The sequence below is a fragment of the Pecten maximus genome, chromosome 10 (assembly GCF_902652985.1).
Source record: "Pecten maximus chromosome 10, xPecMax1.1, whole genome shotgun sequence".
In the NCBI taxonomy this organism is placed as follows: Eukaryota; Metazoa; Mollusca; class Bivalvia; order Pectinida; family Pectinidae; genus Pecten; species Pecten maximus.
The window spans coordinates 27,850,995-27,865,515 of NC_047024.1; the positions used below are offsets into that span (position 1 = coordinate 27,850,995).

Sequence of the window (14,521 nt, forward strand, 5' to 3'; positions counted from 1 at the left end):
AAAAGGCCACAAACTCACCAGTTTAACAATTTGACTTTAAAATGTCCTTCTTAGTATGATCTGATGTCTTAAAAGTATGATATAGAAGCATTTTTATCAATTGAAATACTTCACTATATGCCATATTTCTGTAATATTAAAAAGCCACCATTTGCATTTCAAGGTCAAAACAAAACAAGTGTTTATATGTACATAAAGTAGAATCCGGTAGAACAAATGTTCCTACCCTGCGCTATAGACTCATGTGATGATAACAGCTTGGCTATTTTTCAGGTTTGGACCTTTACGTGACTTACAATAATTCCATGCTACATCTTACCGCAAAGTAACTCTATAGAAGAAACTAATATCATCTACAGCAAATTATTGGTAATTGTAAGAAACTACATGTCCAAACAAACATTTTGGTATATTACATGACTATTTTTGTGCAGATATTTATTTGTGTTTGAAAATCAACATTATTCTGCTATATAGATGACCCTTAAGATCACCGATAGTGCTAATGTTTTCCAATATTACTTCAAATGTTGATCGTGAAACACGCAAATTTTTTTTGAAAACATCCAGTGAATACCTTGGCACTGTTTCTTGCATAGTCTTCAATATGATCTATTTTAGTTCTCCTCCTGTAAGATTAAAACCGAGAAACTTTTAAAATACCAATTCTACATTTTGATGATTTTACATTTCATTAATTCCAAGTCATATCGATAATCAATATTAATCAGTATTTCGTATGAAAAAAACGTCAAGCCGGCCTATTTAGGGCATAGCCTGTCTAGCATCTTCAAAAACCATTTGATTAAAAAGTACTCTTAAAAAAGAGACCTTTCAAACGAGATAAGAGAAATACATGTATGTAAAATGAGACAACGGATGCAACAATATGGCATAAGCTCACCCTGATCTTTTGGAACCAGGTAAGCTAATAAAAAGTTATATATACGTATACAAATAACGTTATACAGATTTCAACAAAATATTAAATTTTCTGACGTTTTCAAACCTTCTGTATGAATAATACTTTTGGTGAAAGCATTTGTTTTTTGCATTTTAATTACAACCTGTGATAGTTGTCTTTGTATACAGAAATCCTGCAAACCACACATTTTGTAAAATCAAATTAAGAATTGAGATATCTAGAAAATTCTTCTGTGAAATCATAGCATGAATATAAATTATAGTTAGCCATGTGGCTGAAGAAAAAAAAATATGGCTGGGATGAATTTGTGTTTATTCCGTGTCGAGCCTGCGTCATATTCGTTTTTCTCCTCAACGGCTCCATTGATTAAAGTCATTTTTCTCTCTAGCAATTCTAGTTGTTTTTATTAGCTAACTATACCAGTTAAAGTTTTTCTGAAAAATATTCTAGCATTGGAAATCGACGATTTTCAGTTTTCAGAGGATGATTTTGTGTCGCCCGCACCCAAGCGTGACTTTTTTAGTTTTCTGCAAATAACTCGAGATTTATGCTTTAATTTGGTGACCTTTTTTTTTTTTACACATACAACACGCAAACCAATATGGTTTAAAAAACAAAAAAATCAATATAATTTTTAGGTGATTTCATGTCAAATCGTTACCTTTTTTGCGGCGACGATCATTGGACTCGACTTGTTTACCCGAGCCCGTTCTAAGGGCAGACAACTCGATCCCGCAAACCGAGCCCAATGATATCTATAAATCACTACTCAGGTGCCATGGAACAGAAGTAACTTAATCAATTGTTAATATGTATCCTTGCTATCCATGGGTCTTGCTTTTGATTTCGGCAAAATGAGTAAAATAAAAGTTTCAGGAGAACAAAGAAAGCTAATTTTGATCAGACATATTGCACAAAACAACCATGTAGGTAATGCGAGCATTTGTATAATCATCGATTAACCTCGAAATGCAAATGGCGACTGTGCATAATACGAAACAATAATAGCCAAGAGGGTGGAATTTCAATCGTCAAACATGCTTTTATTCGATACTTTGAAGAACTGAATAGTTAAACCGCCAGAGTTTGAGGGAAAATATGCAGATTTTTCAAAATAGCGCCAAACTCCGCAGTTTAACCATTTTCTCGAAAACATTCTTCTTAACACGCTTATATGTCTAATGTTGGCATTAATTTTATACCTAATGCAATGAGAGATAAGTGTGTAGGTGCGCATTGTGAAGTTGCTTTTAGGAGAGACGTTAAAACTGAGAAATCTGACTTCTCGAGCACAATTGGTTGTTTGATGTTTTAATAGCGGATGGCAATAACTTAACTGATGATCAAAAGATAGACATGTGTGAAAATTGATTAAAAGATTATCACAAATGAAAGCCACAACATGAAGATATATGACGGAAATAGGAGGTATATGTTATGGCCATTATTCACGCGCCAAATACACACTATGTATGAATATATTTTCAATCAAAACTCAATCATTTGCCAAAGCGCACAAAACACTAACTCATCTTTCGTCACCAACTGCGGTGCCCTTGGTCCTAACGTATTTGTTTACCTCAACTCATATGGAAATATCTTAACTCTAACATTGAAATTCGAATTGATGAATGAAAACTGTTTACTTCCCGACTTCCTTCCAGATCAAAGGAAACATCAATGATATTTTGGAGATGCCGCATTTGCTGTTAATGTAGAGGTCCTTCTTTATTCCTAGGTTCTCAGTGTACAACTCTTTCAAACATGTCGATTTCCATTATATCTAAAACATTTCATTCCATAGTTAGACATAACTATTTTACCATTGCTCCATAGACTTGAATAGCGGGCGACTGTCATACTTGACGGTACATATATCTTTCTTCCTGAATTCTGATCACAAAGTTCAAGAGAACCTTCTACTGTGGCCAGAAGAAGCGGAACTATTTGAAATTCATATAATATAAGCATAACCCTGCCTAATGGTTACATTCTCTTGAAACAGCAGGATTTTTTCGGAAGCGATATTGATGCGAAGATTACAAAAGTCATCATAGATGGTATCTCATGGCTGGAGAAAGATGACAATGTCGTTGTTGATCGAGGGTTTAGGGATGTTTTGCTAGATTTAGAATCACAAGCTTTGACAACAAAGATGCCGTCTTGACTAAAACCTGGACAGATTCAACATGACGTCCTACAGGTAATATTGATAGATCCATAACTACATCCAGATGAATGATTGAGTCATATCGCATACGATTCAAGCAACGGTTGTTTTTCAACAGATTTTCCCCTTATGCTCGTTTTTCTTTTAAACATTCCATAGCAATATTGTCAACTCATGCAACTCTCTTTCCCCGGAATAATGTTTTATAAAAAACCAGATCTCCGGATTTAAATATGCAACATAAAAGTTCTTCTTCCGTTGTTTAGGATGTGTTGATGATATAATTATATAATTGGTTCGGTACGAACAAACGTGGCATTTACATACATCAACAGTTTGTCTCATTGGAATCCGTTGATCCATATATGTAAAAAATACCAGAGCGAGATGAAAATGATAGAATGCTGGCTGACAAAATGAAAGCGCCTCAGTGTACACAACACCTTAAGGGCAAAGTAACTATTTATCAAACAATGTTCGACTGCGGATAATTGTGACTTTCCAAAGTTAGACATGGAATACCTTAGGACAATATCATGTGGCACCTACCAAATATCACTGGCAGCTGGTTGCTTCGGTGAGCACCTCAGTGATGATAGTGACTACGAGATCTGGATCTGTCGTTACTCAAGGAACATTGTGTGATGTCAAATCAACAGTGTTATTTGGATCCAGCATGACAGCTCCGACACCATTTATCTTATAAAGGTTTATTATTACTAGTGTCCTACTGGACAGAGAACCATGGGTATGTAGACCAACACTGACATGGCCAATCAGATTCTAGGACGAGGAAGCCATATTAGATTCCAGATTAGGGGTTTAATGTGTAGCCTAACATACAATCTATCATGTAGCGTTCTTGTCAGAAAATTATTTTAGCAGTTGCAAGAATATTTAATATTTATGGTTATCTGGGAACATGGCGGCCATTTTGAAAGTTGAAATTTCAGTTTAGCTGGATTTTATTGTTTGTGTCAGTCCCTGTGTACTAATGAAACTAAGCATAAACATTTCATCTTAGTTCACTTTTAATATTTAAATGCAAAACAGATTTCCCCTTATGCTCGTTTTTCTTTTAAACATTCCATAGCAATATTGTCAGCTCATTCAACTCTCTTTTCCCGGAATAATGTTTTATAAAAAAGCAGATCTCCTGATTTAAATATGCAACTTAAAAGTTCTTCTTCCGTTGTTTAGGATGTGTTGATGATATATATAATTGGTTCGGTACGAACAAACGTGTCATTTACATACATGACTGCATATCAAAAAAGTATACGAACATTTTTTTTTTAATTTCAGATTGCTGAAAGAAAAGTTATGGTAATTAAATTTACACAAATCGTATATCTCTGGCTCATACCAACTGAGAGTAACGCCCTCACCTCACACATCTCCACACCCTTTATCAGTGATGTTGTGTAGTTCTTAGGAAGTCAAGATTGAAATTAGAACATAAACATGGCTTGGGGCTCATAAGCAAAATGCCACGAAACAAATAAACATAAAATATTTATACTTTATAAAATGACATTATATCTTTGTTTGAAAATCTTTCATATAAATCTGCATCAGAAAAACATTGTTGCAGCACGGCGTCATTGAATCATTAAGGTTCATAAGCAAGGTAATACCATAAAAAATGCTATTCCAGTTTGGTGAATTTGTAACAAAGGGCAAATAGGGTAAAGATTCTGTATAGTTAATTGATACGATGGATATTTTTTTTCCTTTTGGAACCAGACGATCAATGTACTATCAGTAATTGCATGGTATATGTAAATATTGATTCATAGTTTTAACTTAAATGGCTCCCAGTTTGAAAATTTGTTATGTTTCGTTCCTGTGATTTTCTTGTATCCAAATATAGAGAAATCAGGATGAAATATCGAATTAAACCTTTCTAAATCTCTGGACGGCACAGATTCAAATGCTTTAACAATAGCTTGTTTTCGTGATAATTCTTTGTCTGATTTCGTCAAAGGAAACCGTTCGATCTCCTTAACAATGACGTCTAGAAAACTGGATTTTTTTATATTTGGATTTTTTTTCATCATATCGTAAGGAAAATCGGCCAACTGACTCAACACCCCTCTTATTTGTAGAACCTTCCAGGCACGTTCTAACGCCTGCGGCAGAGATATACACTTCGGTCTCTGTAACACAACATCATATGCCCTGTCAACCGTCAGAGAAATAGCCTCGTTTTCATTTCCTTTATTCATTTTCGAAATGTCAACGATTTCATCAAGGTGTTGACTTTTAAGAAATTTCTCAAGATCCTCTTTGAAAGACTCTATTTTCCCAATGACATCATATTGAATGTTACAAGGACGACATGCATCATACATAGGATACCAATGGGGATCCCTGAAATTTCCGGATGTTTCCGATGAGATCACGTGTTTGATAAACTCGGGGAAAGTACTGTCATGGCCACATTCTTTGGATTTTGTTGAAGCATTTGGACGGTGATGCTTCAATATGATTTTACCGGTCTTTTCCCAGAAAATGTAATTATTGGTGAAGATTTTATCAACATATCCTGAAAGCATTCGAGTGTAAGGATGTCGGACAAACATGAACTTTGTTGAGCGCATTAATATCACCAGTGCCTGATCGTACGGTATTTTCTGGAATGTTTTAAAAGGTATGGTGTGAGCGTCATTACCTTTTATACTAAACGGGTCATTCTCATGTCTATGGCCATACAAAATATGGAGAACTTGTTTCAGAAAAGTTGATCCAACTTTCGGAAGATCACAAAAGAGAAGGTTTACTTTGTCGTCATAAATCATGTGTTTTCTCATTTGCATTTCAGACAAAGTTCCAGTATAGTTTTTCCCAGGTAGTGATCGACATTCCGTCAACATTGTTTTCCTACGTTGGGATTGCACTGGATCAACGAAAGTATTATCCAAGGTTTTCGAAGACTGTAACGAAAGCGAAAAAAATTATATTGTAATGAAGTATTTAACACGCACTCTCCATTGTATAGACAATGTGATTTGAAACAATGGTAATTTAGACCTTAATTAGGCGTTGAATATCGCTTTGTTGTAACACATGTTAATTTAACACAGTGCTTCTATTGACATAGCATGATAACCGATTGTGCTCGATAAATAAAACAAATCACAATTACCTTGGTTTCTTTACACACACAGTTAGACGAGCCATGTTCCTCCACGTCGACAAAAAGGTCTGGGTTGTTAGCTGGAATTGTAAAGAAAATATTTTATTCAGCAGCAGCAACAACAACAACAACAATTTAAAAACTATATTTTTGGCACCATTCTGGTATAATGGGTGGTTGAACTAGCCACATTTGGGGCTTGTAGATGGATATAAATAATATGTTTACTTTGATTGGCTCGCTAGCATTATCTTAACGCATTGATTGGCTACCTGGTGTCCGTGATGTCACCATTCGTAGAAGTACCATAGGGGAAATTATCACAAACAAAACGCGAGGGATAAAATCAGAGAAATCGGAATGTTAATACAGAATTGTTGGATATTATTCTGCTATTCCACCTACGTCGTCGCTTAGTTCTGGTCAGAAAGCGATAGAGTCACAGAGGCATGCGTATGAGAGAAACTCCACTGTACCAACTGACTAACTGGTCAATTAAGACCAAACACCAAATTACCAGGTATATCTCTCAAGAGTAAATCTCAGCTTAATTACGCAAACTTATATATACAGATCAACGTTAAACAGTACTGTAACTGCCTACTAAATACATTACTAAATACGTAATGAACTGCACAAAAATTGACAAGGTTGTAATTATTTACCCTGATATCGAATATCACTTTCAGTGCTTTCTTCTGTTGGTGTCAGTTTTGACGCCCATCTTCATATGACCCTGGCTGTTGCAAGGATAATATAATAAACAGGTACATGTAGCCTTCGAAATCAATCTGTGTGTATGTGAGGTTTGTGTGTATGTAATGTCTGTGTGTGTATGTGAGGTATGTGTATATATGAGGTATGTGTGTGTATGTGAGGTATGTGTGTGTATGTGAGGTATGTATGTGTATGTGAGGTATGTGCGAGTATGTGAGATATGTGTGTGTATGTGTGTATGTGAGGTATGTGTACGTGAGGTCTGTGTGTGTATGTGAGGTATGTGTGAGTATGTGAGGTATGTGTGTGTATGTGATGTATGTGTGTGTACGTGAGGTATGTGTGTGTATGTGAGGTATGTGTGTGTGTGTGAGGTATGTGTATGTGAGGTCTGTGTGTGTATGTGAGGTATGTGTGAGTATGTGAGGTATGTGTGTGTATGTGAGGTATGTGTGTGTATGTGAGGTATATGTGTGTATGTGAGGTCTGTGTGTGTATGTGAGGTCTGTGTGTGTATGTGAGGTATGTGTGTATGTGAGGTTTGTGTGTGTATGTGAGGTCTGTGTGTGTGTATGTGAGGTCTGTGTGTGTATGTGAGGTATGTGTGTGTATGTGAGGTCTATGTGTGTATGTGAGGTCTATGTGTGTGTATGTGAGGTCTGTGTGTGTATGTGAGGTCTGTGTGTGTATGTGAAGTCTGTGTGTGTATGTGATGTCTGTGTGTATGTGAGGTCTATGTGTGTATGTGAGGTCTATGTGTGTATGTGAGGTCTGTGTGTGTATATGTGAGGTCTGTGTGTGTTTTTAAGGTACCGTGTATATGTATTTTATGTTAACATATGTGTACTGATAAACCATTAAAGTTTAAAGTAATAAATGAATTTAATTGATTTGCACCTGTTGGTCTATTGCTAAGCTGTAACGTCACAAGTTCAATCAGTGGCAGCCAGAATGGTAGAGAAGTGATAGCTGTACGGGGTCAATTTGCGAATTGAACACGGATTTTAGGAATTTAATTTTGGTACAGATAGTTGATATGAAAGTCACAGAAAGTATTACAATCGTAGCTGAACTTCATAAAGAATGTCAAGTATACGTATTCACTTTAGATTTTTTAGTAGATAAGCGTTTTAGATACGCTTGTCAGTAACAGTTCGTCATAGCAATTGTATAACAATAACAAGTATATACATGTATACAATAGTGTTACTGATGGAAATTATCCTGCTATTGTGAGTTTTAAACTTTGTGCCGTAAAGAAGTCGTAAATCTACATATTTCCTATAGGGTTACTGTCTTGTTCACAAGGCCGTCTGCTACGAGGAACTTTAAGTAGAAGTTGTCTTTGTCAGAATACTGTCGTACTTATCACTGCAGTTGCACTTAAAGATGCCTGTATCGATCGAGATTTTGACACACATTAAACACACTTTTGCTGACCTACTTATTCAGGACCAAACCGAATCGAACCGTAATCTCGGTTAACCGTGATAGATTTGCTGAACACACTGATACAGTGCATTTGTACTTAACTATGATTTCCTATCGAGGGAATGATCAAACTACTATAGAAATAGACCAATATACTATTAACGCCCCTGGCAAATATCATTGCTGCAAGGTTGATATAACTATGATAATGACCGAAAGCAAAGGCTCACAAATTGATACATATAGCTGTAGATTAATTGATCTAATTGATCAAACTTGTTGTATGTAATTAATTTGTATATAATTTAAAAGTGTCTCATAAGTCTTTATCAACTGTATTTTATGAACTGTATATTTATGTAAGTTGAAATCATATTATTGATTAGGAATTTTTTATTTCCATGTGCGTTCTTCTTTTTACTTTTTCTTCTTCGTAGAATTGCGTGTAAAGTACTCACTTTCCAAGGCCGCCTTATTCCTGTCTTCGTAGAGAATGCTGAGTATGCCCTGGAGGACCAACACCATGCCACAGGCACAAATGAAGAGAAGGATTCTCCCAATAGACATCTGGACGGAGTTATAAAGATCCAAGAATCACAACGGGGTATCATTCAGGATATTTGTATAAAAGTGTCTTTAAAAATTAACCTTTTAAAGAAAATCAGTTGCATGCATTTTGTTCGCCTGAAAAGGAAAGGTATATATATTAATACTTGATCATTTTAGATCTCTAAGGGCGATATAGAAGATGGTATGTGCCTAGTTGTTCATGAATAGAGCATAGATAAACATTAAATGTGCCATATCTGTTTCTTATCAATCTTAGTATTAAGTATGGTAAAGACTTCGTCTCGCCGTATCGTTAGGTTAAGGTAAATAATAATGATTGTAAAAACATTCGCAATATTCGGAATTAACCATGCCAGATTAATTTGAAGTTGAAAGTTGAAAAAATTAAATCCCCTAACTTCAAATACTGAACTCAAATGTTAATGAAAAATGTTTAAGCCCCCCCCCCCCCCCCCCCCCCCCCCCCCCCCCCCCTCTTCCCCCCACCCCCGCCAAACATATATTACTGAAAGCTAATGTTAAAAAGTAAAAACCTCTTAACTTAAGATACTGAACTCAAAAGTTAATGTTCAAAAGAGAAATGCCTTAAGGCCGCACACTCCCAAATAACTTAAAATTATAGTTGTACATATGTTTTAATGGCAATCCAAGATGCTCATTCACGCTCTCCTAACATTATAATGACCGTTTGACTAGTAACTCGTCGCGTTCATTTTTATCGCGAGATTAGTCATGAAGATGAGAACGAGGCTACAACAACGTACACTACATATAAACAACACACATGGCCGTTGTTATAACATATCGAGTACATGTGAACTTGCGTGTTCAATTGAACATATTAGCAAAATATTCTCGTAATAACTGATCAATATAAACAAACAATACATCTTTAACCTTAAAATAAAATTCAGATTGGTGAAGTTGACAATATTCGAGGAATACAGAAAAAGCTAACTAGCAATCCAAAAGACGTCCGGCAAAATCTGAATTCGAGTCTATTCCTTTTTCTTCTCATGCTAATGAATCAATTATTTTCCCAAGAAAATCCTAGGGTTTTGCCGATTCTTTTCCTTTTTATGATTCTTTTTTGCAGAATCAATCTCTGTTTTGGCAGGCCCACAACTGGCCTCAGACCACAATGTTCTATCGAAGAAAAACTAAAATTAAACTATTACCAAATTTTGCAAAAAAAAATTCTGATTTTCATATCACGTTGTAGAACTATTCAAGTTGAAACTACAGTGAGCTAGAAAGTACCTCATGACCTGCATTTAAGAAAGATATTTATATTTAAGTGTCACCACCCCATTATATTAAGGAAAAATCCGGAAAATTGCCAAATATTTCTACTCACGCCTTATAACTCCCTGTGTCCTGCCACACAAACAAACATGGAAATGGTGTCAAAACAAAATTCTACCACTAAAATGGATATTGCACTACAAATCTGTGTTAGAATTCAGCACATATCTGCAACAGATAGGTCATGAAAAATATTTAGTAACAGTCCTAAAATTTCAATGTGTACTACATTCGTGTACAACGACCCAGTCAGAGGCCAATTTCGGCGTTCCAACATTTAGCTGATAGCCCGCCCGTTGCATTGTGAGACAAATTTGCATAGAAACTTGGTCCGTCGGACCCAGTTATTATTTTTGGGAATTTCACATATACTTTCTTCCAAATTTGGATTCTGGATATTTTTTTAGGCATAAATTAAGACTGAAAACTGTAAAGAAGACAAAATATAAACATTTATATATATTTCTTAGGGTTTATGGGGCTTTAAAGCAAAATTAATGAACTCAAAAGTTGATGTTAAAAAGTTAAACCGTTAACCTGAAAATTTATATCATTTTCTAATCATGTTCTTCTTTGATATCCTAACTTAAACTTTTTATCAGTTAAGCATTATTTTACAAACAGACAATTGACATACACTAAACGCCTTATACCGTCCTTTTTCATATAAATGATAATATATAAAAGATACATCTTCATGACTTGCATTACAATACTCAAAATCATGAAAGCCGATCATCTACACTAAAAATAGCATCTGGTTATTACGAGTTCAGCTCGCTTTAACTTTGTTGTTACATCAACTTTTACCGTTTTGTAGTTCATGGTAAAGGAAAAGGTATGTGATCGACCTACAATACAGTACAAACTCCACGATATCGACACAGGTGTAAAGATGCTTTAGGCTTACTCACGGATGCTAGGGGTCACACGTACAATTAAAAAAATTCTGCCGAATTACATACCATATGAGCACAGGTACAGTACTTGACGCACAATTAAAATAATTTTATCAAAAGTGAAATTATTTCCATAATCACATTTCACATTAAATAACTTCTTATCTGGAATGTCGTTAACAATACTTACTTTTATTACGAAAGTTGGTCATATCTTCCATAGAAAGTTTTAATTTCCAAGCCGCACATTCCTTTCCTTATGGCATATACATGTATCATGTACAGGTATCATTCACACAATGGAAAGGTTTAAACTACTATACGGAGTAAGTGTGTACATATTTGATCGTGCAAATTAGCTTAGTGAAGCTCTCCACTGCCTGGGACATGCTACGTTGATTTTAGAATTAAATTGATATGACGGCTTGTGCTGATGTGTACCTGGTATTGGTCAATATTTTATTAATTGGAAAATTCCACTAGTCTATATACTGGATATTTACAACAAGATAAACACCGAAGGCCATGGTAATAAAGTGTTCAAAAACTTGTAGTTATTGACAACGGGTATGGAACGCCATATCTGCCTTAGGGGGTACTGCCGAGCGCAATTGCCGACATCATCAGGTGAAAACATGTTATTCTTGATGCATGCATAGAACGTTTTCACTCAAAATTAGTTATTCGCTGACGTTAATAAAGGATAAGATAATGGGGAATTTTGGCAAAAGTGTTTGGCGAACCCGCCATCTCCGAGTCTTACGCCTTACAATTGTATCTATTACACCTCTGCTGAATACTATTATCAAATCTAACGAATGCCTTTTCCAAATTGATATGAGCAAAACATCTGTCTTTTTATTTGTTATGTTTACTAAAATCAATGCCGATGAAAATACACGGAAATTACTTCTCTCCCTGTAAACTTGATCATATGAATTTGATCCATCTCCTTTTAACCACAGTCACGTTAAAAAACTCTTTAAAATCTTACCAACATTCGATAAGCGAAGTCATCCTCGGCTTTCAGCAAACGGACAACAGTCATTAGTTCAATCGGAACCCTCGTCATTTTCTCACGTTCGCAGACGGATGCGATGTGTTCCGATTGTCATTAGTTAACTTTTCGCGGTTTGTACGCAGAACGGTGCTGTATGATTCGTCTCTTTTCATTTCATATTTCTATGAGAAAAATAAAATAAATAAATGAAAAAGAATATTCTCCGTCCACTTGATAATGAATGGAGGACTCAATGACAACGCGCCCCCTACTACTTATTTGTCATGAATTGGATTCCTGTTTGCTGTGATAACTATTATTTACACACACGCGGTGTTTACGGCTTATTGTCATTCAATGTTGTAATTAAAAACAAACTGCAACAACGTATGATATTTGAATACATTTATTGTATCTTACAACGTAAAGAAGACAAATAAGACAATGAACCAGTACAAAAAAAAAACCTCATATGAGAGTAATATAACTCATATGAGAGTAATATTGCCGTGATTACTATAATACATATACAGTATTCAGGAGAGACCTATGGAGAGAACAAAAATGGCGATAAATTTTCACATTGTTTTAACCCAACTTAAAGAAAGAAGATAAATTGGTACCCTCGACAACATACGATACAGTATTTGATATAAATTTTAAATCAAATTATAAATGTTATCCTCAATATCACTTTTTTGTATTTTTTTTCCAGCAAATCTACATAATCGTCACATAGTATTACAAGTCATTTTCAAATCTATGTAGGTACGCTATAATGCATTGTTTCTACATTTTGACAAATATGGAGAGATGAAAAAATGCATTATTAAATCTTTTCCTAGTTGTCGAGTATCGCTCAGTTATTAGATTACTCCTTTATTATAAATTGGTTTGAATATACTCATGGTCCATATATCAGGAACTAAATCTGTATCAGGGAGTGTATTTTTCAAACATATTTTTGTTCCAGAATAGACAGTGAAACGTGTCAACTGAGAACATATGGGACTACTGTTGTCAGCTGAACCAGGTCAATACCTCCATGTAACTTGTCAATCAAGAAATAATTGAAGAGACTATATATCGCTTTAAATTTATCTCGTTCACACAAGTACATGTGATATATACCTGTAAAAACCTCTCATTATTCGACAACTTACCTGTATAGATGACCTGAGGCTGCGCCAGCAATTCTCCACATCAGAGTATATATCAGGGGTTTGACACGACTATCAATAACGCACCGCAAAGTCCATTAATGCTACAATGAAATTAGCCAGTTGTATGAATGGAGTGTGGTCTTTCACAAGATTCCAGACAACATTTTCATCAATAGGAGACCATATGATATATCATACATATTGCTCTATATTTCATCTCTTTTCTATAAAAGTCAGTGTATATCAACGTTTTGCCCTGAATTATTCAACTTTTAAGTTTGTAACATATCTAAACAAGAAATATCTTTAAAAAAGATAAACGGCATAGTTTTAATGCTGGTGGTTAAAATGTAAAACTGATGGTGAAATAAATTAACAAACTAAAGCGTTTTAGCACGAATAACAAAATTAAATAAGTTTGAATCATTTTTGTTATCAGGAATATTATTTTATTAATGTGTCATTTAAAAAGAAAATCTACTTATTCAGTTTACATTCAATCTTATCTTTGTTTCGTTTTTAACTGCATATCTGCATTTTGCATTTACCGCTACATTGACCAATCACATACCTGTCGCGTCATATCTCGGGACAAACGAAAATTAAACGGCTATGCCGAAAAACTAACTCTGTGTCCTTCGCTGTCCCACGTAAATAATCGAGACAATTAGGTAAGCGGTTGTTTGATAAACTACTAACGTGATCCGTCACTACTCATTTGTATGCAGTTCTAATCGTTGGAAATATAATTATTAACATCACGTATCAAACATGTGATACTATATTTAGAATCACTAACCCCATAACATAACGGGCGACACACGGAGTCTGTCTGCAGGTGAAGATCCTGCTTTTTAATCAAATGGTTTAAGGTTTTACCTGAAGTCACACGCGGTCGTTTGAATGTATAAAAGTGTACATTTTTCTTCTCTCTGCGATCTGCGAAGGTCACTAGGGTATTGGTGATAATAGGTTCGCTAGCATCTTAAGTTCAAATTGGTTAAAATTTGGCAGTTGTTAAATGTTTTTATCGATTTTAAATGTTTAGAATCTTCTTGATTTACCAGAACGTTTTATTCATATTTTTCTTAATCAAATTGTTGATGGACACGTGATTACGATAACCAACTAGTATAGTGTTGGCTGTGGGATACCATAGATTCATATCAATAACACCATCTGCACATATCCTATACAATGTT

At 35.0% G+C, this 14,521-nt stretch overlaps 1 protein-coding gene across 5 annotated transcripts; it reads right to left on the reverse strand.

Annotated features, from left to right (window-relative positions):
- Nucleotides 1–1,491: 1,491 nt before the first annotated feature.
- LOC117336226 (carbohydrate sulfotransferase 11-like) lies at nucleotides 1,492–12,285 on the reverse strand. 5 transcript variants are annotated; one of them, XM_033896688.1, is made up of 4 exons: nucleotides 12,151–12,285; nucleotides 8,841–9,066; nucleotides 6,244–6,314; nucleotides 1,492–6,031 (listed from the first exon to the last, which is right to left on the reverse strand). In XM_033896688.1, exons 2-4 carry the CDS (start codon nucleotides 8,947–8,949, stop codon nucleotides 4,889–4,891), a joined length of 1,323 nt encoding a protein of 440 aa, XP_033752579.1. In that variant the 5' UTR covers nucleotides 8,950–9,066; nucleotides 12,151–12,285; the 3' UTR covers nucleotides 1,492–4,888. The 5 variants fall into 5 exon arrangements, with proteins under 5 accessions (XP_033752579.1, XP_033752580.1, XP_033752577.1 ...); XM_033896689.1 differs by lacking the exon at nucleotides 12,151–12,285 and adding an exon at nucleotides 11,347–12,087 and having other exon boundaries at nucleotides 8,841–8,949; XM_033896686.1 differs by lacking the exon at nucleotides 12,151–12,285 and adding an exon at nucleotides 11,347–12,087.
- Nucleotides 12,286–14,521: the final 2,236 nt, after the last annotated feature.